This window comes from Pimephales promelas, chromosome 1 (genome assembly GCF_988280905.1).
Source record: "Pimephales promelas chromosome 1, fPimPro1.hap1.1, whole genome shotgun sequence".
Taxonomy (NCBI): Eukaryota; Metazoa; Chordata; class Actinopteri; order Cypriniformes; family Leuciscidae; genus Pimephales; species Pimephales promelas.
The window spans coordinates 38896903-38923367 of NC_142769.1; the positions used below are offsets into that span (position 1 = coordinate 38896903).

At 37.4% G+C, this 26465-nt stretch overlaps 4 protein-coding genes across 4 annotated transcripts; 1 reads left to right on the forward strand and 3 right to left on the reverse strand.

Moving 5' to 3' along the window:
• Positions 1 to 1850: 1850 nt before the first annotated feature.
• Positions 1851 to 3384, reverse strand: LOC120487638 (P2Y purinoceptor 3). The gene has a single exon (XM_039683876.2). It carries the CDS (start codon positions 3200 to 3202, stop codon positions 1964 to 1966), a length of 1239 nt encoding a protein of 412 aa, XP_039539810.2. The 5' UTR covers positions 3203 to 3384; the 3' UTR covers positions 1851 to 1963.
• Positions 3385 to 4509: 1125 nt separating this feature from the next.
• LOC120487639 (schwannomin-interacting protein 1) lies at positions 4510 to 8196 on the reverse strand. Its single transcript, XM_039683877.2, has 7 exons — positions 7976 to 8196; positions 6703 to 6920; positions 6465 to 6580; positions 6298 to 6385; positions 5929 to 6090; positions 5165 to 5282; positions 4510 to 5079 (listed from the first exon to the last, which is right to left on the reverse strand). Exons 2-7 carry the CDS (start codon positions 6907 to 6909, stop codon positions 4979 to 4981), a joined length of 792 nt encoding a protein of 263 aa, XP_039539811.2. The 5' UTR covers positions 6910 to 6920; positions 7976 to 8196; the 3' UTR covers positions 4510 to 4978.
• Positions 8197 to 8870: 674 nt separating this feature from the next.
• On the forward strand, positions 8871 to 10214 carry rnaseka (ribonuclease, RNase K a). The gene is made up of 3 exons (XM_039683879.2): positions 8871 to 9099; positions 9431 to 9513; positions 9734 to 10214. Exons 1-3 carry the CDS (start codon positions 9022 to 9024, stop codon positions 9876 to 9878), a joined length of 306 nt encoding a protein of 101 aa, XP_039539813.1. The 5' UTR covers positions 8871 to 9021; the 3' UTR covers positions 9879 to 10214.
• Positions 10215 to 10357: 143 nt separating this feature from the next.
• On the reverse strand, positions 10358 to 25905 carry alox12 (arachidonate 12-lipoxygenase). Its single transcript, XM_089129632.1, has 15 exons — positions 25723 to 25905; positions 24424 to 24569; positions 22539 to 22743; positions 22353 to 22434; positions 22122 to 22244; positions 19750 to 19856; positions 17095 to 17267; positions 16867 to 17010; positions 15867 to 16070; positions 15646 to 15732; positions 13639 to 13808; positions 13346 to 13467; positions 11866 to 11966; positions 11323 to 11493; positions 10358 to 11036 (listed from the first exon to the last, which is right to left on the reverse strand). Exons 2-15 carry the CDS (start codon positions 24565 to 24567, stop codon positions 10857 to 10859), a joined length of 2013 nt encoding a protein of 670 aa, XP_088985758.1. The 5' UTR covers positions 24568 to 24569; positions 25723 to 25905; the 3' UTR covers positions 10358 to 10856.
• Between the last annotated feature and the right edge of the window lie 560 nt (positions 25906 to 26465).

Sequence of the window (26465 nt, forward strand, 5' to 3'; positions counted from 1 at the left end):
CTGATGCTCTGAAGTTTGAAAATGGCGCCAATGTTCCACTGCAGCAGCTCAACCACTGTGATGACACGGGACAGATAAAAAAAATAAATATAAATTTTCCTCAGTGAAAAATATTTTTTTCCACAAATGGATCTGTTGCACTTTGGCTAAAATAAGCTATTCTAGTTATCTCTTGTTGAATTGTTTGCTTCTATAATTTATAATTATTTTTTGATAATTTTTGATAACCGTCAGATCATGCCTTAGTCGCGGTGCAGGTCGGGAAATGCCCTTGCTGGTTTACTTTTAAATTTCCAAACTACAGTCCTGAATGGCGCCCCCTGTTGTATTATCTGTGTATTTTCTTATCTTTTTTCTCTACAGTCGACGTCAAAAACTGTTGTTTTTTTGCGCCATGACTCCAACAAAAAAGAACTTTACAAAGAATTTACTTGAAATTTTGCTTGCATCTGTTATGTTTATATTTCTACCTCCCATGGCACCTGTTATTTATTCATTTATTGTAGTTTTTTTCTATTTCCTTTATTGATGTTTAAAAATAATATTATTTAAAAACAAACCTTGAACACAAAAAAGACCAACTCCAGAGTCAACTGTTGAAGTTTTACTAAATTTGACAAACATAGCAACATATTCTCACAAGAGTACACAGAACCTGATATATAGACCTAATGTCAATGGCAGAGACAGAAACTTTTGGCAAAATTCAACAGAGCAGGGGCTAAAGAATAAACACATTTAAATAAATTGTGTGTCTCTGTGTGTGTTGATTTCTATATATGTATCTATGCCTAGTTTTGAGTTTAGTATGCATTTGACATAGACATGCAACATGTCTGCTCCTAAAGCAATAATAAATATCGGAGAAATTAATTATGACTACATTAAAAATCACAAAACAATCTCTTAAAACATCTAGATACTCAACATACATTATCTGTGCATTACCATGGATCTATCATACAGTATCATTTACTGCAAAAGCAAATTATAGTCTGTACTGATCTTCACCGAGGAACAGAAAGAGCTACATTTATTGCTGCAATACTGACAAGGTATTTCATCAATAACATGCATTCTTCCTCTAATATATAAATGTTTACATTTAGACAGGCTATCCTTTAGTTCAGAAAATCTTGTTACAGGACAGTTGATCATTAACCAATGTAATACCAAGCCGTAATAACAAGTCTCTGAGGCTGAGGTCTTCTGTGGATCATCTGCTTTTAACTTATTTTAGTAAGACGGAAGGACAAAGGGTAGTTTACTTGTTCCTTTTACTAATGTACTCGTGTTCAGCATACTTAGAAAGTACACAAAGCGAGGTTCCTGGTACAATACAACTATATGAAAAAGGGAGTAAGGAACACTTTTTGACCACCATTGCAAACCCGAAGGTCTGTTTAAATTATGTAAATATAACTTGTGAACATGTTGCCTAAACAGCCACCCTTAGGAAGTTTATTCTACAACAAATTAAGATTATATACTCACAGAAGGACAAACAAATCTGGAACAGTGCTTAATGGCGCATAGCAATCATAATTACATTTTCATTTAAACAGGTTCAGAACATTTATTAGAACAGTTTAATTATTCACAACAAGGTATATTAATATATGACAGCACTAAACAGTTCATGCACAATATATTTATAATCTGAGGTATGCCAACAACAGCAAAAAAATACGATAAACAATAAATGAGTATTTTATTCTATATATGCTTTTGCAATCAGCATTTTTTCAGTAACGAATTAACCCTCCAAACAATCAACAAGAAAAACAATCTGTTAGGGGTCTTGAAAAGACAAAACAACCACAAGATCATCCACGTTTTCTGTGAATACACAGGATTACACAAATACATTGAATATAACAAAACATTACAGTTCATTTCAAATGAATCCCATTTGAAGGCAGTTAGACCAGGCTCACTTGTTGGTGTCCTGCACTGTTATTCCTTAAGGTAGACCTCGGAATATTTTGTTTTCAGCAGTTGGCCCATTGTCCTTATGGTTCCTTGTCTCCTCGGCTTCATTCTCCTCTTCCTCTCCTTTTCCCAGCATTCTCAGTGGCCATAGCAGACCATGCTGGGCATGTTTAGGTTTTTGACAGCAGGGCCCATTTTTCTCTTTGGTAAGGAAATAAAGCAGTGCATTCAGCCAGGCATTGAATGAGGCCAGAGGCCGAGTGATTTTATAACAGATGGAAACCATGCGCATGGTGTGGCACTGCACCTTACTTGTCACTTTCAGAAGCAGGAAAATGGTGCGAGTGACATGGAAGGGAAAGAAGCAAAGGGCAAAGAGCAGAGTGATGGTAATTATGGTCTTGATAGACTTGCGACGCCTGTTCACGTAAGGCGAGTGAGCACCCAAGATGATTGACATGCCCTCTCCCCCTATCCCTGCGACGCTTTCACAGCCTGTTCCACTTCTGACTCTTTGAGGAGGAGGCTGAGAGTGCAGCGTCCGAAATATAGTCAACACCACACGCGAGTAGCACCAGGCAATGATGCTAAATGGTGCAAAAAACCCCAAGAAATGAAGCGTGACCCCGTATGGGATGTAGTCATGGAACTCTCTATCAATGGCATCATCCCAGCAATTATTGAACATCTCCTCCCTCGTGCCCTTACCTTCACGTGGAAGATACTGCGTCTGTGCAAAACGAAAAATTGGGCATGTTAGTGCAAAAACAGCAATCCACACCAAAACGCAAGTCCCCTTCACGGCTCGTTTGGTCTCCAAGGTGATGGTCTTCATGGGGTGACAGATGCCCAGGTAGCGGTGCACTGAGATACACGTGAGAAAGAAAATGCTGCAGTAGAGGTTGAAGTAAAAGAGGAAGCGCACTAGGCGGCACATGAAGTCTCCAAACACCCAGTCGTCCCGCATAACGTAACTAGCCACCAGAAAGGGCAGGGATAAACCATACATGAAGTCTGTCGTGGCCAGGTTCACCATGTAAATCAGAGACGCATTCCAGCGTCTGGTGCGTCGAAAGGAACGGTAGAGAACCACAAAGTTAAGGGTTATACTGAAGACAAAGGTGAAGGAGTAACAAATTGGCAGGAAGATGTACTTGTAGGACTCGTCAATATTGCAGGAGCCAGTCACCGAAGAATTAAGTGAGGAAGAAAGCTGGGCGTCTGCAACCTTCTCTGTTTCAAATAAAACAGTAGGCACTCTTGTCGTCATTGTCGGCTAGTTCTTAGGGAGCGTCCTTGTTTCATCCTCCCATTCTTTGCTTCTGAGACCACCTCTTTTCCAATGAGCAACTTTTTTGGAATTGCCTGCGATCTCCTACTCCTTGTTTAGTTTAACATCTAAGAGAGATACATTGCCGTTAGAATACACAAAAAGGAACCAATTGTCAAAACCTTTGCAGATGTCATCTCAAGCCTTCCACTTGCTCTTTCTAGCCCTCCCCGCATCCCCTACTCTTTCACAACCCCTGGTGCTGTTTGCACATAGGTATATATGCTGCTGATTCAGGCCCTTTTCACTTCATTAACCCATCAAACAGTAACCACACTTCCCCTCTATGTCCTATTCTCTATCTTACCCGCCCCTCACATCAGGACTCTCTACCCCATTCCTTTTAGCATTTGTCAAACTACGCCTAGACTCCCTCTGGATCCATTTGCACATTAAACAACTTTGGGATGCTATGTCATGGCTATCCCTACCTCCTGGTAAAGTTAGCACACAGCTGACTGAGCCCACGGTGAATTGCTTATTGCCTACCACCTCTCAGACACATAAGACACTATGTCAATAAATGAGTGAGTACCCGAAGGTCACTAAATGACATTAAGGCAGTCTGCTTTGGCTGAATAAATAACAAGGTCCTTACTTGGGAAATAACACAACATCATAAACAGAGCTAACAACCTGAATTATAAATCACATTACCTATATATTGCAAGAGGTCACTGCCTGAACTTATTTAATGGCAAAAGACAAGAAGTAAAAAGAGTAACAAGCAGTAACAAAGAGTAACAATAAATATATATATATTGTAAAACAATTGACATGACATGCAAGGACAACAACAAAACACTTCAACAGTTAAATCTGGTTATGAGGTGTAAATGTTCACTTACCTATTTAATAGAACAATAAAACGTCCTTTTTTAGAAAAAAAGAAAGAATCTTAGCATGAATAAAACACGAGGAGTACCTCTATTCCAACACTGAAAACAGTTAATTTGAATATCAAGCTAAATACAGAAGAGCAAAATCAAAGAACATCTGTTTGCATCATTGGCTCCGTACAGTCATTTCACCCTTGAATCTTTCCCTTTAACATCAGTTTCTCTAACTATTTTTACCATTCTCTCAATCCAACCCTCCTTGGTCATCTCTTGCTCCATGATCTGTCCCTCCCTCTTTCTTCTTTCCTCTATTAGTGCTGAGCTGGCCTTTTGAGAACAGAAACTCTGGCTAGGCAAAATACACACACACAACAGATTGATTTCAATGAACAAAACAATACACAAATCCAATCTTAATGAAATCCCTTTTATTCCACAAAATAATATTGAAGTATTTTACAAACAGTGACAACAACAATCCAGTTATGAGTTGCTTGGCAATGTATGTACACACACATACTTTGTGGCATTTAATGAGCCACGTCTTAACATGCGAGGCTTGGAATAATTGGCTTTGCCACTAAACAAATTAGAGTAATATTGAGCAAAGGAGCATGGCATGGCATTTAGCGTCTTTTGTTGAAAATGTTGCTTTATCTGTTTGACCTATCAATTTTTAAGAATGTAAACTGCAGTTTTAAATTCTCATTGGTGCAATAAAAGTGTCATAAAAAAGCTGAAATGAAAAACTATAAAAACCTTACAAGAATTTTGCAGTGATGATGGAGTGCTGTAGCTTTTCACAGTAAAGTCATTAGATCAGGCAGCTCTTGTAAACGAATGTCCGGTCATTTTGTTCCATTTTGTTGATTGTGCATCAGAGTGATGTCATATCTTGTACCTCCAGCAGCATGGCATCCTGCTCTGTTCTCAGCTGGTCCCTTGTGAGAAGTCGACCCACCAGTTCTGAACTGAGGTCTACACACACAGACACACACTTTCTCATTTATTCACATCAGACTATTATTTCATCTCTGTAAAATAATAGTATGCTTCGGTTTACCATGAATGTCTTTGCTTAGTGAGGTCCTCAATGCTTTCAACTCCTTCAAGCTGAAATTCTTCAAGTCATTTCGCTCATAGTGCCTCCTTTCTCTGACAGCCTCACTGGGAGCTATAGTCTGTGATGGGGGTCAGTGGAGTACAATTATGCATCTTCACTACTATTCAAAAGTTTGGGGTCGTCAGTAAGATTTTTAAAAGGTTTTTGAAAGAAGACTGTGATGCTCACCTAAGCTAGATTTATTTTATCAAAAATACAGTAAAAACAGCAATATTGTGACATATTATATCAATTAAAAAACAACTGTTTTTTTTATTTTCAGCATCATTACTCCAGACTTCAGTGTCGCATGATCATAAATCAGAAATCATTCTGAAAATATGCTGAATTGGTACTCAAGAAGCATTTATCATCATCAATGTTGAAAACAGATAACATTTTGGGGGAAACTGTCATACAGTTTTTAGGATTCTTTGATAAATAGAAAGTTCAAAAGAATGGCATTTGTTTGAAATATATTTTTTCTGTAACAATGTAAAAGTCTTGACTAACTTTTGTTCAATTGAATGCATTCATGCTGAATATTCATTTCTTTACTTAATTTCTTACTGACCCCAAACTTTTCAATGCTAGTGTACAGAACATTCCATTTATACATTACATATGAAAGTCTACATACCTATTTTGATAAATGTGCTTTCTCAATTAAAATGTATAAAATGAAATGTGAAACATAAGACCATGAATATGTGATCTGCTCTAACCTGTTTTTGCTCCAGTCTCAATTTGTGTCTAAGTACACTCAGTGCAGCTCTGACATCATTCCTAAACCCTCTTGATTTGGTTTTCTTAGTCGTTGCAGAGCTTGAACCACACTCCTTCTCTAATCGCTGAATGCTGCCACTCTTACTGGACTGTTTTGCCACCTGAAAAGATAACAAAGAGCACAACAAGCATTTATTTCTCTCGTCATATAACAGACATGAGAAAAAAAATGGTACAGTATGTCTCTATCTCTATCCTTCTGAGCACTACACCCACTGAAGTTGTTCACACTATTCACATTATGTTGCCACCCACACCCAGCAACAGTGGAAAAATATGCAGTGTGGCAAACTGGCAATTTATTTCACCTCTTTCTTTGCCTCTATTTCCTCCTCTTCCTCCTCACTTTCACTGTTATTGATGAAGCACAGCTGTAGATTCATCTGGCTCTGGAGCCTAGAATAATAAAGCATAGTTTCTAAAGATTTTATTCAAATTCAGAAGTAGTTGAGAAGATTCATTAAATCTTGGTGACCTTGATGACAGAGAAGTCAGACGACTGTTGCAATCATCCTCCATGTCCTCATAGGATTCTCTGTGACTGCTCAGCCCTCTGATTTCTGGCCAGTCTACTGTCAGCTTGTCCAAGTCCTGTAGAAAAACATTTTAGTATAAATTCATAGCAGCTGTTACTGTAGATAAGTAGACAAGGAGTATTTATTTTTCATATTTTACAATTTAAGGCAGATGAATATCTTTACTTTCATTCAGACCTTTTCCCTCTGTCTCTGCTCTTCTTGTTGCTTCTCAAGTTCAGCAATACGAAGGCTCAGATCCTCCCAGTGCATGATGGGTAAGCCCAGGTCATCTTCAGGGTATCCCTTTTGCCATAACAAGGCTGCCCCCTCTGCATCTTCCTCTGTCTCATCACTCTCTTTTTCATTTCCTCTCTCCCGCTCTTTTTCTTTTTCTCCATCCATTCCCAAGGCCCCTAAGAGAATAAAAGGGGCACAAGGCCTCTGAAGATTAAGAAGTCAATATATTTTAGGTTTAAAAATGTTGTTATTTCTATAATTCTCAAAAAAGCAGCAAGGAAAACACCCTTTTTAAGGTGCAAGTTGAAGGAGAAAACTTAATGCCAAGAAAATATAACTTCACATTTTATTATTACCAACATTTCTGCAAAACAAGTGGCCTTTGTCAAGGTAAGGTACACACCATGATAAAGGCTACTTGTTTTGCCGAAACATTGGTAATACCACACGTTTATGGTGATACTATGAATTCATTCATTCATTCATTTTATTGTTTATTTTTACAGGGACAATGCACAATTAAAAGTAATTGCACCAGAAGCTGAGTATATGTTTATGTTCATAGTACTTTTTTAATTACTGGAATATAATGCAAAGGCGGCTATCTTTTTAAAAATATATTTATTCAATGAGCTAGTAGGCTATACTAGCATTTATTCATTTGCATCTAGTCCCAATGTTGACAATAAATTGTTCAATTGTTCATTACTGGTTCGGTAGTTCATACATCACTCCTGACATGTAAATTTAGATTATTTCTGGTACCTATTTCTTTTTTGTTTAGTATTTATTAAGTACTAGTATTTATTCTAGTAACTTAACTATTCAAATTATTTCATATAACTATTTCATTTCATTTATTTCATTTGTAATATATTTTGTAACAAGTACGGCAACATCTAGCAACATTTGTGTTTTGTTTGTCTTTCAAAAAACATTATGGGCGGAACATTTAAAAAAAACAATTCCTTGAAACGTTACAACATCCAGAACATGCATGAGGAGCCATCTAACGTATTTCCTCAGAAACTGCAATATCTCAAACAAAACATTAAGTCTGATAGTTTGGAAATTGGTCATGTCATAAACAAGAACATATCCATATTTTAAATAATACATTCCAATTATTTAAAAGTCTTGTAACCTGGTGCTAACTTTTTGGCCACGTATTGAACTGACATGATGATGTATCCTAAAACTTTTATTGCTTTAGAGCTAACGTTATACTTACTTTTTAGCTAGAATGTCTTTGCAAATTCTGTCCAACAACTCAAACCTCAAGCAAATTCCATCGTTTTCTTGGGGGAAATGTCTTTATAACTTGTTTTCCTCTGAGTTGTCCCGTTACGCGCCCTCCTCGTCTTCGTTTATCCTTCACTCTTTTTCATCCATGAAGATGAATTTCTTTTTCGCTCCTTCGTAAACTTCGATATCTAGAGGGTTATATTGTGTAGCAGAGTTAACGTTTTAAATCCGTTCAATCAATCCGCCATGTTCCTTAAACATCCCCAACGTAGACATCAAAAACTAAAGGAATTTGGCGACGTTTAGTTATGGGGAGAGAACGCGAAGGGAGGAGAATGAGCGAAGAGAAATAAAAGGAACCACTTCAGGTGTCTAGTTTCAGTCAATTTACAAGTCGATAATCTTTAAAATCCTAGCATGAAGTCTCGAAGAAAAGCTACTGCTTGCACGAATGTTTGTTTCCCATATTTTTTAAAGACGAAAGAAAAAAACTTGGGGTTGGGTGTCAAATGTCAACAAGTCTAAGCATGCTTAGTTTATGACAGCCAAATTATAAAGACGAATTACTATTTTTATGGTGTTTACACATTTTATTTTATTTTTTAAAGCCTCGTTTGAGGACAAAACATTCTTCAAATATCTATAATTCACGGGATAAAAATTAATTAATCAGAACAATCAAAAGTTGCTGGTGTTGTAATCCATCCGTTTAACTGGATAAACAAAGAAAATATTGACTGGACGAGGGAGATGAATTGTTGCGAACTGACAGTTGAGGAACTCGGATTATTATCAACGAAGTGCAAAAAAGTTTGTTTCAAACTCTTTATGACGTTGCACTCTGCTGTCACTGTACTTCCGCTTCCTCCAAAGTCAGCTGACTTGTCTGGTGACTGTTGACATTACCGAGACCAGAAAAAACTTAACAGGAACTTCTAAAAGATCAAATGACGGTCGAATAAAGTTTATTTTATTTGAAACGATCCTCAGGTTTCTCTGGTAAACGAAACCTGACAAGCATTTATTATTGAAATGGCTTCTTTGCTTTTCTGCGGTCCTAAACTGGCCGCATGTGGACTGGTCCTGAGTATTTGGGGTGTAATTATGCTGGTAAGTTCAATATTCTCTATTGTGTCTCTGTTCTTGTTTTGTTTTTTTTCTATTCATTGTTTATAGATACTGAAAGGCTTTTAAAATACATTAATTGCCCATTTCTGAACGTTAGTAACGAGTAAATTGCCTTCACACTTAATTTCAATAACATGCAGAGTAAGTTACCTATTGTCCTGGAAATTTTTTTTTTTTTTTTTTTTTTTTTTTTAAAGTTTGAGGCTCCAAATGTCTTGTCTTATCTATCTATTTTGGAAAAGTCATGGAACAAAAATCATATCCTAAACGAAGCCCACTTCATAATCAACAGTTTCTTTCTGATTTCTCTTAGGCAATGCTGGGCATTTTTTTCACCACACATTCAGCTGTGCTCATAGAGGATGTGCCTTTCACAGAGGAAGACATCCAAAACCCGTGAGATCCTTTTGCCATTTACTCATTTAGTCACCCTGGAAAATAAGTCTGTCTAGCATAAGGAATGTCACATATAATTGGAAGGCTTCATGTTAGTGGCTATGACTGGCTTCCTTCCCCTTTTCCGTCCCACAGGCAGAGATGTCTAGATGTGTAGTCCAGTCTAGTCAGAATTTAGCCTATTTTCAATTCAAACCAACAATCTTTTCTCTGATTTCAGGGATACGCCACTGCAAAACATCTATAAACTGTACAACCAAGTTGGATACAATTGCTTCATTGCAGCAGTAATCTACATTGGTTTAGGATTCCTATCATTTTGTCAGGTTCGCCTGAACAAGCGCAAGGAATATCTGGTGCATTAGTACCTGTTTAACTCTACCTCCAATGTTTAATTCTCTAATGTTGCATTTGCCTTAAAATGAAGCTTAAATGTGTGGGTTTTTAAGATGGAATAAGATTATGTGTTTTACTGTGCTTTTCTTTCTTGCCTGTCTATCTTGAAGCCTGTCATCAGAGTGAGGTTGATCATTATGTTTAGTACCTCACACATTTGCCTTTTGCTATTTTGATCTGTGGACCTACCAAGTCCTTCAAAGATATTGGTTCTCTTCAAACGCTGTTGATATATGATTTAATTGTGATTTTTATTTATACTTGCACACCTGTCAAATAAACAATCCCATGAAGTAAATGTTAAATGAAATTGTACAATATTCACATTGGTTGTTTTCACAATAATTGACTCAAGATCTTGCCTTGATACAGTTTGTCACTATAGAAATTGGTAAGTGTAGTCCTTCTGAATGTTTGATGCAGAAATAAAATGATATTAAAACAATTCTAGATGAAATAAATGGAAATGGAATTTGACTTTATTTGCAATGTAAATGAACTGTACAGGGACTTTTTTTCATATAGCTGTTAGGAAAAATCATAGTAATAATAATTCATTTTTCATATAAAGTGCATTGTATGACGCTGATGGAAAGATTAAATATCCAGAGAAACCAGTATAGTACAATCCAAACAGTCCCTTTAAATATAAAGTTTAAATGCATCTATTTTTATTATTTTAAAAAGTAAAATAAATAAAAACCCTCTAAAATTAATGGAAAAAAAATTGCAACAATGCTTTGAAAAATGTTACAAACTAAATAAATGACATAATTACGACAGTGTTTCTGCTGCAATAAATGCAACTCCTGAGACAGGCATTGCTCAAGGCTATATCTAGGAAAGGCACTTTGGTTGTTAATTAAAAGTGCTAATTTTAAGTCTTAGCTACTCTGGAAAATTTTCACTGATGTATATATACATATACAATCCAAATGAGAGTTTCTCTAAATGGTGATGCTATTTTCCATGTGGCTTGGACACAGGTAAAGGTACTGGAGTTCCCGTCCCTCGTTCTGAGATATTATCTGCTCCTCCAGTTCCTTCAGCTTCTTTCTGAATTTGTCAATCACCTTCAAAGCAGCAGGCTCAGTGAAGTACATTTCCACATACTGACCCATTGGGATCTGAAGGAAAGAAAAGAAACAGAGAGGTGTTACAATGAATCACTGTATTAAACTTTAATGCTTCATGGGAAGAAATGTCTTTCAGATGTTTCAAGTTCAGCTAATCGAGGTCTTTCAGGATTACTAGAAAGTTACAGGCATGTTTGGTTTGATCAAGGTTGGAGCCAGACTCTGCAGGAAAGTGGACCTTGAAAGCCAGAGTTGAGAACCCCTGGATTATAATGTACCTTATACAACCATAAATGATGTAAAAGCACACTTGTGACAGCCAGCACTGTTGACCCACCGCATCTGGCTGTGCCCGACCCAAATGCCACGTGATGGCCATCTGCACACAGGACTGGCTGATATCAGGGAGTGTGTCCATGATCAGGCCCATGGTGACAGCATCCTTATCTGTTGGTGGAGGGTGCCGCATGGTGCAAGGTGTGTTGGGAACCCATGCGCACCAATCAAACTACAGTACAGAGAGAAAGATCAACAGAGATCACAATCAAGCATACAAGTGGTTTGATATTTGCTGTGTGGTTAGGGGCAGCTGTAACACAAGAGTTTCTATGATAAAAAAAAAAAATCTTAATCTATAATGGCAAATATTTCATTAAATTATCTACTTTTAGACTGTTCTTAAGTCATTGGTTGATCAATTTATTCTAGAAAAAACAAACGAATATGGAAAATTGCCCTCCATTCATCCCTAGTAACACACTCCCTGTAAATTATTGCGTTCCTGGTAACCTGTATTTAATATAGTGTAGAAAACGTATGTCTGATGTCTTTAAAGTAAGTTTTAAGATTTGATGTAAGATGTTAGAGATGTGTTTGTTACCTGTCCGTTGTTGGTGGCAGCATGTTGGGCTGTGCTGGTAAAGATTACCACGCTTAACAGTGTGATCAGTTCTTCTTTTGTCTTCAGCTCGCTGGCTAGGCCTGGCATGCAAGAAACGACAGTGGTTACTCCTGACAGTCAATTTCAAGAACCATTTATTGAGCTCATGGTGTTCATTTTGATATTTTGACAGATACTTTGAAACCCGGCTACAGCATCAGTTTATTTGAAATAGTTTATTTTGTATTTTAGCACATCCTGAGCATCACAGACATGTTTCTTTTGCTAATGTCCACATGGGGGCACTGTATCTCTATCCTTTATGCTCTGACTTCATTTTCCTGTTTTATGGTTTATCCATGGGTTTACCTGAGTTACATCATGTGTATACCCTGATGTTTTCTTTTGTCATTTTTAAAATGCAATATTTTTGATGTGTGTATTGTATGGATGATTTACACTACCATTCTATAGTTTTGGGCGGGTAAGATTTTTCAAACATTTTTTTTTTTTTTAAAGTCTTATGCTCACTAAGGCTGCATTTATTTGATAAAAGAATCTGTAAAAACAACAGTATTGTGAAATACCTTTCCAACTTAAAATTACTTTTGTATTTTAAATAACGTTTCAATTAGGGCTGTGCAAAAGTTAATTGCGATTAATCGCATCCAAAATAAAAGTCTGTGTTTACATAATATAGTTGTGTGTGCTGTATATAATTATTTTCTATATATAAATACCTATGCATGCATGTATATATTTAAGAATTATTTGCGCTTAAATTCTGTATATATTTATAAATACAAAATCTATATTATATAAATATAAATATTTTTAGATATGAATAACACATTTTCTTAAATATATACATGCATGTGTGTGTATTTATATATACAAAATAATTATATACAGCACACACAAATATATTATGTAAACACAGACTTTTATTTTGAATGCGATTAATCGCAATTAATTTTTGCACAGCCCTAGTTTAAATATGTAATTTATGATGGCAAAGCTGAATTTTCACATGATCAGTGTCACATGATCCTCCAGAAATCATTATAATATGTTGATTTGGTGTTTAAATAACAATGTTGAAAAAAAAAATCAATGTTGAAAACAATGTTGCTGCTTAATATATTGTGGAAACCTTATTTTTTTCAGCTTTCTTTAATGAAAAGAAAGTTAAAAAGTAATGTATATTTTAAAACTTTAATGAAAAGAAAGTTAAAAAGTAATGTATATTTTAAAACAGAAATCAAATGTGTCATTATAAATGTTTTCACTGTCACTTTTGATCAATCAAATGCATCCTTACTGAATAACAGTAAACTTTAAAATAAATGATGTTGACATCAAACATTTACATGGTAGTGTATATTGTCAAGCCTCAATAAATACACTGCACAGGGTTTATCAGTTATCCACTACATAACATCTGTGAGTTCAGTGATGCAGTAATGTATTTATATCTTACCAAAACTAGGCACATCCACAAAGCCCTCCACAGCCACATCATTAATCCAGGCCTGCAGTTCTGAGTCCTGTTCCACTTCACTATCACTCTTGTAGTACAAGGAAATGATTCCTGAAACAAAACTGAGAGAAAAAGAGCATATAAGGAAACGGGTCTGTTTGTCCAGGAACTTTATTTACATATTATGCACAGCTTCATTCATGTGTAAATGTCTGAAAAATGATTTCTATTATATAATCACATTCATAAGAATCAAAAGCACCGAATGAAGAAATCCTATTTGATTAAATTACTTTTTAATCGCATCCCACAGCATCAGAGAATGGTCCCTGTAGAAATAATCTCTTAGCTTAGTAACCCCTCTGTCCAAGAAGTCAAATCTGGGCTGGAGGGAGCGATAGGTCAATACCTTATACTCCCTCTTTGCCAAAATCAAGAGTCCATCTCCACCTGTTGATACCACCTGAAAAACACAATTTTTCAACTGATTATACTACTGTTCATAAATTCGAGCTCAGCCTTTTTTTATTTAAAAAGTAGGTTAAAAGAGTAGTTCAATTTTAAAAATAACTTTTGCTGATAATTTACTCACCCCCATGTCATCCAAGATGTCCATGTCATTTTTTCTTCAGTCGAAAAGAAATTAAAGTTTTCGATGAAAACATTCCAGGATTTTTCTCCATATAATGGAGACTTCAATAGGAACCAAATGGTCAAAATGATCAAAATGAACGAATCTTTTTTTTGTGTCATTTGGTTCATTCAACGAACAAAAGGAACGAATTGACTCGGAAAAGATTCGTTCATTTCGATGAATGAGTTCGAACAGGAGAGTCACGAACGCGCATCACAGAACAGAGCAAGGCGACCATTTGTGCTTATAAAACTCAAACTTTGTTATCTGTTTATTAAATGAGCGATCGTTTCGCTTGATAAGACCCTTATTCATTGTCTGGAATCGTTTAAAGCCGTTTGAACAGTTTGCACTGAAACTGTCTTTTGGACCTTGAACCGTTTGGTTCCCATTGAAGTCCATTATATGGAGAAAAATCCTGGAATGTTTTCATCAAAAACCTTAATTTCTTTTCGACTGAAGAAAGAAAGACATGGACATCTTGGATGACATGGGGGTGAGTAAATTATTCAGCAAAAGTTTTTTCAAAAGTGAACTACTCCTTTAATACTTTTATTCAGCAAGGATGCTGATCAAAAGTGACAGTAAAGCTATTTATAATATGATTTAGTAGCAAAAAGCTATAAAGCTCAGGGGTATGTTGTATACAGACCACTAAGTTGTGGTCTTTATAATAATAATAATGGTGATTTGTAAAGCACTTTACATTTGACACCAAATCTCAAAGTGTCTCTTTGAGTGCTACAGTAAAACATAATTAAAAGTAAACATAAACAATACAGTATAGTATACAATAAAAACACAACATGTTAGATGGCGGGACTAAAAACAAACATTAGCTATTAAAATAAGCCTGTGTAAAAAGATGGGTTTGTAGTCCTTTTTAAATGTGTCTACTGTTTGCGGGGCCCTGAGGTGGTCTGGGAGAGCATTCCACAGGCAGGGAGCAGCGACTTGAAAGGCCCTGTCACCCATTGTTTTGAGCCGTGTCCTGGGCATGATCAAACGGTGCTGTTGGCCTGATCGGGTTCTGGTTGATGAAATAGGTGTGAGTATCTCAGTGAGATAAGTGTGGGCCACACCGTGCAGACAGTGATGGGTCTGAAGGAGGACCTTATATTCTATGCGGGACTGAATGGGTAACCAGTGCAGTGAATGGAGGATGGGGGTGATGTGCTCATGTTTTTGCACCCCCATCAGGACCCTGGCAGCGCTGTTCTGAACATACTGGAGCTTTTGAAGGCTCCTGCATTACAGTAGTCCAGCCTGGAGGACACAAAAGCATGGATGAGTTTCTCTGCAGCAGAAAGGGTGAGGGAGGGCCGCAGTTTGGAGATATTGCCAGGTGACATGACTGTCATAGGAAAGGTGGGGTCGAATTTTACCCCTAGGTTAATAACAGAGGAAAAGAGGGGAGTGGTGTGTCCAAAAAATGAAACAGTGGTGATTGAAGAGAAGCGGAGTTGATGAGCGGTTCCAGTTTGAATGGCCTCTGTTTTGGAGCCATTTAGCTGCAGGAGCTAAGCCGTGTAGCCGTGGCAGAGGGGGAGCTAGAGGGCGTAACTTGAAGGTAGAGTTGTGTGTCATTAGAGTTAAAGCCCCTAGAGTGAAGATGATACAGTAAAAAGGTGCATTTTTGTGGGCTTTATTGTTTGAGGATGCTCACCCTTTTGAAGATACCATCTGGGGAGATGAGCTGTGTTCTGCCACGACAGTTAATCTCAAGCGTATACCTCAAGTGTGGAGTCAAGAGCTGCAAAAAAACGACAGAAAGAGAAGACCCGTAACATACAATACAACTGGACAGTTTAATGAATGACCAGTGATTAGTTTTGAAACATGCAAATGGTTCTTTTCTAAAAAGCACTTTTTGGCACTTCCTCCAACCTTATATATAGGGTGAACAGCAGGCAGCTGACGCAAGGTGGCCATACAGATCACTTCTACCACCAAGTGTGTGCGTAGCAGATGTGATAACACCTGAAAGATCTGGAATTCAGCATGACGAACCCACATCTTAGCCAATAACCAGGCCAAAGGGGGATCGCTAGGTAGAAATATGGGTGTGTCCTTATCAGGTTTCTGTTCAAGCTGAAAAAACAGGAACAATCAGTTATTGTCATTCCTGGATGCACCCTCCGTAATGTTACGGTCACAGATTGTCACCTTTCAATAGGCCTGCTAATAATGTTTTTCTTTAAAGTCCCCCTGTGGTGAAAATCAAGATGCTTTAAGGCATGCTTTTTAATGCTTTAAGATGCTTTAAGGCAAACCATGTACAAATGCATAAGTCAACATCATTGCTGAGTATTTTCTTAAAACTAAAGTGAACCAAAGACAGTCCACAAACTAGCAGTTTGAAATTGCGGGTGTTTCTGACGTCACAAACTACCTTGTAACCAATCACGTCAACGAGTGATCGTCGTCAACGAGTGGATCTCTGAGCTGGTGCGAGTGGAGGCGGGTCCAATTTGCATATTAATAGAACTGCATATGAGGCAAGGGTGTAGAGTTACATTCAACCTTTTTTAGGCACGATCAAATATGTGTTTTAAGGGATACATTTTTTGACAGGGGTACCTTTTGAAAGAGTACTGCCTCAGTAACAGCTTTTGTAACTTTTTTTTGAGAGTGTACTATTATTATTATTATTATTACATTAATAACAGCAGTTAAGATTGTGGCACATACAACTGTTTTGCCACTCCTTTGCCACTGTTTTGCCACAAGGCATTTCTTATCTTCCAATTCAGCAAAAGCACAAGAATATGTGAACATGCGGATGGTCTCAGCTGATAAGGAGTAAGATTGAGAAACTCTGCTCTATATTCATCACATATTATTATTATTATGCAAAGGACAGTTAATGTGTGTTGACCGGTTTTACCTGTATGGCAATGGGAATGAGACCTTTCTCGGGGTGTTCATACAGTAAGCAAAGCGGGGCAGCAATGTGCTGTATCTTGTCTCTGATTACATTGGCAGGAATCCCATCCATTATCGCATAGTCAACCAGGAATATATTTCCTTTCTTCAAAGGAGAGACAACGAAACATTCTTCGATTCACTGTTCCAATAATCCATTGTATTCAAGAAAATAAACACTAACTCTCACCTTGAGTTCCTCCTTCAAAGTGGTTGTAGGTATGAGAAAGGACTGTACCATGTCTCCAGTGACAGGGAAGTTTGAGGGCACCTCTTTGCACCTGGCAATCATCCGTGGGTTTGAGCCGTTCAGGAATTGGTAACCAAAAAACCAGTCTTCTCTCCAGTGCTTCATGGTGTATTCTGAACAGAATATTCATCACAAATTCATGTTATTCATTTAATAGTGTAGCGCCAATACAGCTAACGACAGACTTGATAAGTCTTTCTGTGGAAATGTCCACTCCACTCTGGTTGTTATATATACTGTATTGAAAAAAAAGAAACAAATTACAGTTTTTTCTTTACTCCAGATAACATGTTGATATTTTCATTTTTCTCATCAGCATGTGAAATTATGAGACTGTACAGAAGCCTATTTTTTGAGGTAAGTGCAGTTTAGTTTATTATTGATTTTTTTTTGATAAACCAAACAGAATGTTTATATTCAAGCACCTATTTTTTTTCACAATTTATACCTTCAGCATTAAAATTCATTGTCAGACGCATTGTGAGCTTTCATAACCTAGAGTTAAAAATGGGTGAAACGTCCCAACACTGTTGTAAATGTGGAATTTTCACATGCCATTGATTTGTGATTAGTCTATGAGAGGTTTATGAGAGGTTACATAAACATGTTACAAAATATTTTTTTTCTGGGAAGAGAGAATTGAGAGATTTCATGAAATGCAGATTTTGTGGTAACTAACTTAAAGGAGAACTCCGGCGAACAATGAACATTCGGTCTAATAAAACATCGGTACCTAGTCAATCGTTCTCTGAGTTTTGTTTTCATGATAATCGAATGTAAAGAGTTTTATCTCTAAAAACTGTTTAGCGTATAATGCTAGTAAATGGGGGCATTGAGTAAGTAAAAAGAAATCGCTAGTTTATACCACTAACAAGGCTCAAAATAGCCCCACACTCACACAGTAACATAATGAGGCTCCATACATACAAAACGAAGCATTGAGAACTTTGTAAGTGTACAGACCGTTTAATAAGAAGATACTTTATGAAGACAGTTCACTTCGCGTATACAGACAGGAGCCATCTTAAAAAATAGTCTCGATAAGTCGATCCCCGAACGCCGTTCATACAGTTCAGAAGTTCGTTGAACTTCATAGAGTTCAGATCACTCAGCACGACGTTCGTGGTTTGACTTATCGAGACTATTTTTTAAGATGGCTCCTGTCTGTATACGCGAAGTGAACTGTCTTCATAAAGTATCTTCTTATTAAACGGTCTGTACACTTACAAAGTTCTCAATGCTTCGTTTTGTATGTATGGAGCCTTATTATGTTACTGTGTGAGTGTGGGGCTATTTTGAGCCTTGTTAGTGGTATAAACTAGCGATTTCTTTTTACTTACTCAATGCCCCCATTTACTAGCATTATACGCTAAACAGTTTTAAGAGATAAAACTCTTTACATTCGATTATCATGAAAACAAATCCCAGAGAACGGTTGACTATGTACCGATGTTTTATTAGACCAAAGTTTCATTGTTCGCCGGAGTTCTCCTTTAACTTTTTCCCTGGCAGCCTATTATAAATAAAATACAAGCCAGCGGCAACATTTTTTTTAATATTTTCACAAAACTTTCATGGCCTCTGGAATATTTAGTTTGAATATCTTAAAGGAGTAGTTCACTTTTTAAAAAACGTTTGCTGATAATTTACTCACCCCCATGTCATCCAAGATGTCCATGTCATTCTTTCTTCAGTCGAAAAGAAATTAAGGTTTTTGATGAAAGCATTCCAGAATTTTCTCTATATAATGGACTTCAATGGGAACCACACGGTTCAAGGTCCAAATGAAAGTTTCAGTGCAGCTTCAAAGGGCTTTAAATGACACCAGACGGTGAATAAGGGTCTTATCTAGCGAAACGATAGGTCATTTAAAAAATAAATAAAAAACTTTACGTTTTATAAGCACAAAGTCTCGCCTTGCTGTGTTCTGTGCAAGCATTTGTGGCTCTCCTGTTCAAACTCGTTCATCAAAATGATGAGTCATGGCTCGAAGGGTCCTAGATAAGACCCTTATTTATTGTCTGGTGTCGTTTAAAGCCCTTTGAAGTTGCACTGAAACTTTCATTTGGACCTTGAACCATTTGGTTCCCATTGAAGTCCATTATATGGAGAAAATCCTGGAATGTTTTCATCAAAAACCTTAATTTCTTTAAGACGTGGATGACATGGGGGTGAATAAATTACCAGCAAAAGTTTTTTTAAAAGTGAACTACTCATTTAACATGTAATAATAGCAAAAGAAAGAACAGAGCCATCGGCTTTTAATACTAAAAACTTGTTTGTTCTAGCTTAATACATTCCCTGCATTTAACACTTTCAAGTTTGGGCAAGTTTCATAAAAAAAGCTAACTTTTAAGCAAAAAGATAAGAAAATTGCGTTTTTGTCCGACTACATCATGGATCAGATTCAGAAGGATGATCAAAACATGAACAACCTTGCACATTTAGCTTGCACATTCTAGCTCGTCCTGGCTTGACATTTCATTAAGTAACATTAGGCAGGTTTGATTTATACGTTTAATATTGATAATCACATTATTTTACATATGCATTACGTATGGGCTGCAACCGAAAACGTATAAAAATTGTTGTTACCAGCTATAGGACTTCTTAGCTTCCAGAAGATCCTTTTGAAATCGTCCAGGTCATTCCACGACTTCCCGAACTTGATTGCCAGTTTTTTCAGAGAGAGCTCCAAAAGCCTGACAGGCCGGAAAAAAAAATGGTTAGATAAAACAGTGGTTTATCTAATACAATGATGTGCAGGCAGAGGAACACATATGATTACGCACCTTAAAATATCAGGTCACTTTAATAAAGCATAATACTTGAGCAAAACCTTGTAAGAAATTACAGTCTGCTCCGATCAAACTTCCACTCCAATATACACTCACCGGCCACTTTATTAGGTACACCTGTCCAACTGCTCGTTAACACTTAATTTCTAAGCAGCCAATCACATGGCGGCAACTCAGTGCATTTAGGCATGTAGACATGGTCAAGACAATCTCCTGCAGTTCAAACTGAGCATCAGTTTGAACGCGGGGCGGCAGTGGCTCAGTGGTTCATGTGGGTTGTCCACGAACTGAAAGGTTGGTGGTTCAATCCTCGGTTCCACCTGACTAAGTGTCGAGGTGTCCATGAGCAAGACACCTAACCCCAGCTGCTCCCGACGAGCTGGCTGGCGCCTTGCATGGCTGACACCGCCATCGGTGTGTGAATGAATGGGTGAATGTGAGGCAAAATGTAAAGCGCTTTGGTGGCCATTAGGTCTATGAAGGCGCTATATAAATGCAGTCCATTTACCATTTACCATTTACCATCAGTATGGGGAAGAAAGGTGATTTGAGTGACTTTGAACGTGGCATGATTGTTGGTGCCAGAAGGGCTGGTCTGAGTATTTCAGAAACTGCTAATCTACTGGGATTTTCACGCACAACCATCTCTAGGGTTTACAGAGAATGGTCCGAAAAAGAAAAAACATCCAGTGAGCGGCAGTTCTGTGGGCGGAAATGCCTTGTTGATGCCAGAGGTCAGAGGAGAATGGCCAGACTGGTTCGAGCTGATAGAAGGGCAACAGTGACTCAAATAACCACCCGTTACAACCAAGGTGGGTAGAAGAGCATCTCTGAACGCACAGTACGTCGAACTTTGAGGCAGATGGGCTACAGCAGCAGAAGACCACACCGGGTGCCACTCCTTTCAGCTAAGAACAGGAAACTGAGGCTACAATTTGCACAAGCTCATCGAAATTGGACAATAGAAGATTGGAAAAACGTTGCCTGGTCTGATGAGTCTCGATTTCTGCTGCGACATTCAGATGGTAGGGTCAGAATTTGGCGTCTACAACATGAAAGCATGGATCCATCCTGCCTTGTATCAACGGTTCAGGGTGGTGGTGGTGGTGTCATGGTGTGGGGAATATTTTCTTGGCACTCTTTGGGCCCCTTGGTACCAATTGAGCATCGTTGCAACGCCACAGCCTACCTGAGTATTGTTGCTGACTATGTCCATCCCTTTATGACCACAATGTACCCAACTTCTGATGGCTACTTTCAGCAGGATAATGCGCCATGTCATAAAGCTGGAATCATCTCAGACTGGTTTCTTGAACATGACAATGAGTTCGCTGTACTCAAACGGCCTCCACAGTCACCAGATCTCAATCCAATAGAGCATCTTTGGGATGTGGTGGAACGGGAGATTCGCATCATGGATGTGCAGCCGACAAATCTGCGGCAACTGTGTGATGCCATCATGTCAATATGGACCAAACTCCCTGAGGAATGCTTCCAGCACCTTGTTGAATCTATGCCACGAAGAATTGAGGCAGTTCTGAAGGCAAAAGGGGGTCCAACCCGTTACTAGCATGGGGTACCTAATAAAGTGGCCGGTGAGTGTAGATTATATTGAAATGTTCCTTCACTTAAAAGGGCTTATTTATCATAGAATCAATTCCTTACAATCTTAAACGTATCACAGACTCATGTCTATCAACTATAGAGTGGGAAAGACAGTGGGTATTCAAGAACCATCTTGATTAGGGAGTTTCTGAGAGATATTATCACCTTTAAACATTTGACCGTATCACTCTAACACTTGTATCGTTCTCTTCGATTTACATTTAAAGACAGAGTTTGGAACAACAAAGACATAGACACGGAGGCACCACTTGTAACGTTCTCTTCAATTTACATTTAAAGACAGAGTTTCAGCTCCACGCTGATAGAGAAGACGAATCTGTTTGTCTTGATTTACATTTATGAGAAAGCTTCATTTACATGCTGAGGGGGAAAACAGATGTAATACGGTATAAAATGTTTGCGCTGGGATGAGTTCGGGGTTCGTTCTGACGCCGGTGAACCCAAGGTGCTTCGTGTGCCTTGCAACTGTAAATAAACTTCATTTTTGAGATCTTCGACGTCCACTTCATTTTTTCTTACAACCTGCTGTGCATTTTTACTCACGCATAGTGAAGGGATCCCACAAAGTCACTGCGTTTCTCATTGTCGAAGCGAACGTCCTGGGGGAGATCGGCCTCTGACTTGGCATCAATGCATTTTGGAATGCCGGGGGCCCATGCAAGCCATCTAATAGGTGTGACATGGAGTTTAACAGTTATATGTAAGGAGTAGCCTACATTCATTACAAAGTTTGGAATGCAGTGATAAGAAAGTGTATGCAATTTCGCAAGGGACCTGTAAACTTTCTGCCTCTCCTGAAGCTCTGACTTTCTGTGAGCTATCTCCAGTGGCAAGGTGTCGTCACTCAGCTTTTTGGCTATGTAAGGAGAAACCAGATTTAAGCTTTTAATCACAGGGTTTCATCTTGTTCTCAGATCAATCTTAGTTGTTGCTGCCTGAGCAGCTGACACTATAACTGACCTGTGCCTTCTCTGAGCTCTACTACCACTCCATCTCCCACTAGCCAGCGGTAACATGGAAAAGTATAGATGCATCTTTCTCCAGGTACACGGACTTTCACATATCGGCAGAACCAGTTATCCTCCACCCAGTACTTCTGCTTTTCCAGTCGCACCAGTATCAGGGGACCCAAATCAGCTGCGCTGCTAACCGTGTAATCATCCTCCTGCAAAATGATGGAAACAGAGGTCTTTTCATTTATTATTACCATCAATATTGTATATTTAATTGTGTTGCTCATTTCACATTTGTACATTTAGATACCTTTGCCATCATCAGTTTTGGGCTAACGCATTACAAGTTAAGAGTTACTTTTTTCATGTAAATAGTAAAGTTAGTAAGCATTACTTTTATGTACTTTTAAGTTACTTTGTTTTCCCATGAGTTAACTGACACACCTCTTCTGTCTTCATGTTGAGAAAAAATCAAGAGTAAGGGCAGAGGCGTTGTGTGCGCTGTGTAAATATGATGCTTATCGTAGTTCTAGACTTAAGTGAGCATGCATTTACTCATCTCACTTGCACATAAACTGATTGTATTTCTCAGAAACAGTGAAATGCAAACTCATAAAAAAAGTATGAAAATGTTAAATTACAAAAATATACTATGTTTTTTGCTGCTGACCTTTGATGATTCGATTCAGCCATTCTAATAAACCAAAATGACTCATCACATTTGCGTTTCATTTTTTTCTATTGCTGAAGTAAGAGTGTTAAATTTCCTTTTCTGCATCATATTCTTCTGAAATCCAGAACGGCAGCACAGCAGAGAGGTTTGTTTAAGCTGTGTCCTTTATTGTACAGGCCAGAATTTGCATTTCCTTCAGCCTGAGGCTTTCACTTTTGGTGTAAAAGGGCCTTTACATTTGCTAAAAATATATAAACAAATTGTTTTTAATAAAACAAACAAGCAAGCCCAGCTCAGGTGAGAAAAAGTCACCTACAAGTAATGTAATATTACTTTCCATAAAATGTAAGTTATGTGATTAGTTACTTTTTTAGAGAGTAAAGCAATATTGTCATGCATTACTTTTAAGTATTTTTTTCTAAACACATGGCCATCATTTAATGCTCGCTTAAAGTTCATCTTTAAAAACACTAATTCAATAACACAATTAAACGTGATCTTTATCAAATATCAGAATGATTATCTATTTTTCATAATGTGAATTATAATGTTGTGATTTAACAGTACACTTTTTCATTTTTAGCTTTAAGTGTTTCATTTTTCATATAGACATAGGCCTACATTAGACATTACAATACATTACAATACTACATACATTACAATAGTATTACAAAATAGTATGACTAAATAGTATGAATTGCATGAAAAAAATGATCGGCTTATCGTTATCGGTCAGAATTTTAACATTGGTGTGTCCCTATTTTTTTAGAGACTAAGAGATAAGATTTACATTTTTGGAAAGTGTGATGTGATATTTTGAATAAATTATTTATTTATTTTTCATTGGAATTCTTCTAAAATGTGATGTCAAATACTTTAGCCTCTCTTAAAATACCTATTAAAATAACAAAAGATCTCTACTGCACTTTACGTGGGGAATTGAAGAAATATTATATTTAAGACATTTAGGCCTAGTTTCACAGACAGGGCTTAGATTAAGCCAGGATTAGGATTTGGTTCAATTAGGACATTTAAGTAGATTTTTACATATTTCCTTAGAAAAAAAACATTACTGGTGTGCTTCTTGAGACAAAACAACAGCATTGACATATTTTAAGATATATCATTTTAGTCTAGGACTATTTTAAGCCTGGTCTGTGAAGTACTTAATACATTGAAGTGCTTCTCAGAAGCACACAAACATATTCACTGCATTTACCGCTCCTCTACAGAAGTCTAGGCCTGGATTGTCCAGCACGGTTCTCTCACTCTCTCCTCTCTCTCCAACCAGAGTTATGTACACATAGTTATTGGTTCCTGAATACTCCGAGGTCCCGGTGGCCACGGTAACTTTGTACTCCATCTCTGCACACACACATACACATTTAATAATGTTGAACAAACTGTAAGATATTTTTACTGTTTGTTTCAGCCAGACACAGAGCAGTCTCAGAAGCGTAATTCGTTTTTCAGTTAAAGGAACTATTCAACAGAGAGCTACAGCAGATGTTAGTCTTTTCCCTCAAAGGATTTGTGCAATCCATTTATGTTTGCACTGGACATTACAAAAGCGAGTGAGCTATTGTGGAAGTGAAAGTCTCCCTCTGAATGACAGAGGAATGTCTTGCGCTATTATATCACCTTGTGAAAATAGATCTGATTCATTTTCATTTAAACATGAAATCAGATCTGTGCAGGGCTTTTAATAATATTAAAAACTAATTCAAAATTAAAACTCTTTAAACATTATCGAAAAAGATTCCAGACTCCCAGTACAGGCAAACACTTTAGTGTCATTTGATCTTGTGAGCTTCCATTGTTTTGTACCAATACAAATACAACACAACACAATTCAAACTAAAGGAGTTCATGAAGAGAGTTCATGAGAAAACATGTTTTACAGCATTAGTTAATCAATAGGTAAAGGCATTTGTTCATTGTTAATTCATGTTTGCTCATAATACATTAACTAATGTTTATTTAAAACAACCAGAACATGTAATGAACATGAACAGGGTTTATTATTTCATGTCAGCTATTGCATTACTTATGTTAACAAAAACGTAATATAAAGCGTTTCTATTATTAGTTGATGCTGTTGTGCCTTATTTCCTGAATGAGGATCTGTCTGGTAATATTTAACCTTCATCCACCCAGCAAGAAACTTTAGATCAATATCAATTTGGTTTCAAGACATTTTAGAGCAAGCTTATTTATAGCTTTGTCACCATTGCGCCTGTCAATAAAACTCTGATGTGTCGTTGTACTCTTATTAGTACAAGCCCACAAAATGTGTTTGTGGCACTTGCTATGTGAACACACACACACACACACACAATAAATCTTGGATATGATCCATAAAATTTCCATAAAATTCCCTCACAATATAAACTATTATTGAACAAAAATATATTACTACTTTTCACCGGGAGGAGAGTGTGACTGTACATTTCTGGTGCTTTTCATTTAGGGGTCACAGACACAGATTAATTTGACAAACAAATGTGCAAAAAATTACCTTTCCACTGTAAAATGGTGTGGCTCCTTCCCTACTGCAGATTTTCTTGCCTCTCTTCTTCAGTATACTTTCTTTCTCAAACAACTAACGTTAGTTTCCTTCTTTCATGTCACCTTTTTGCAAAACCCGTTGTACACAGGAACCGCCTGCTAGCTGACCCTGAAGTTTCAGTGAGTGACTGGATCAGGCAGATATTAGCTTTGTAATGTCCCGTTTGCACTGGTCTCCTCCCTCATCCCTCCCTTCCCCCTCTACCACCGTCATAGTCCTCTGAAGACTGATATTTTAACCACCTCATTTGTTTATTCATTTTTCTTTGAATTCCATTTCAAGGAAGTGGGTTTTGCTAGCTCACAGAAAATACCACAAGGCTCAAAATTAGAATATTTTTGCACTGAACTTGCGAAACCACACGGAAACCAATACACTTTCACATCAACCGTACATCTCATCAAGTCCAATCACGTTTCAGCCAGACCCCCAAAAACTCCGCAGTCAAGGTCATTGATGATACAGTTTCCGTTTACTTGTAAAAAATGGCATTCTGTGTGGAAGTACAAGCAAAACTTTACCTTTTTTTAATAGGCCACAGGTAAATACCAAATGACCAACAAGTTTCACTTATTATTCAGTGGTCTTTTTCATGTTACACAATCAGCTCTGTCTTGATCCAGAATATCGATTAAAAGGGGTTTTAAACAAAAAGGTTTTATTTATTTTTTTCTTTACAAACATGATTTATT

Bases quoted from the DNA above. Each gene is read 5' to 3' on its own strand.
- LOC120487639 (XM_039683877.2), bottom strand. From the start codon at position 6,909: ATGGATGGAGAAAAAGAAAAAGAGCGGGAGAGAGGAAATGAAAAAGAG. The intron at 6,581-6,702 runs GTCTGAATGAAA...GTTTTTCTACAG, and splicing joins AGCAGAGACAGAGGGAAAAG to GACTTGGACAAGCTGACAGT. The intron at 5,080-5,164 runs GTAAACCGAAGC...CTGTGTGTGTAG, and splicing joins ACTAAGCAAAGACATTCATG to ACCTCAGTTCAGAACTGGTG.
- LOC120487638 (XM_039683876.2), bottom strand. From the start codon at position 3,202: ATGACGACAAGAGTGCCTACTGTTTTATTTGAAACAGAGAAGGTTGCA.
- rnaseka (XM_039683879.2), top strand. From the start codon at position 9,022: ATGGCTTCTTTGCTTTTCTGCGGTCCTAAACTGGCCGCATGTGGACTG. The intron at 9,100-9,430 runs GTAAGTTCAATA...GATTTCTCTTAG, and splicing joins TTTGGGGTGTAATTATGCTG to GCAATGCTGGGCATTTTTTT. The intron at 9,514-9,733 runs GTGAGATCCTTT...CTCTGATTTCAG, and splicing joins GAGGAAGACATCCAAAACCC to GGATACGCCACTGCAAAACA.
- alox12 (XM_089129632.1), bottom strand. From the start codon at position 24,567: ATGGAGTACAAAGTTACCGTGGCCACCGGGACCTCGGAGTATTCAGGA. The intron at 17,011-17,094 runs GTGAGAGTTAGT...TCTCCTTTGAAG, and splicing joins CTTTGAAGGAGGAACTCAAG to AAAGGAAATATATTCCTGGT. The intron at 11,037-11,322 runs GTGGGTCAACAG...TCTTTCCTTCAG, and splicing joins GTCGGGCACAGCCAGATGCG to ATCCCAATGGGTCAGTATGT.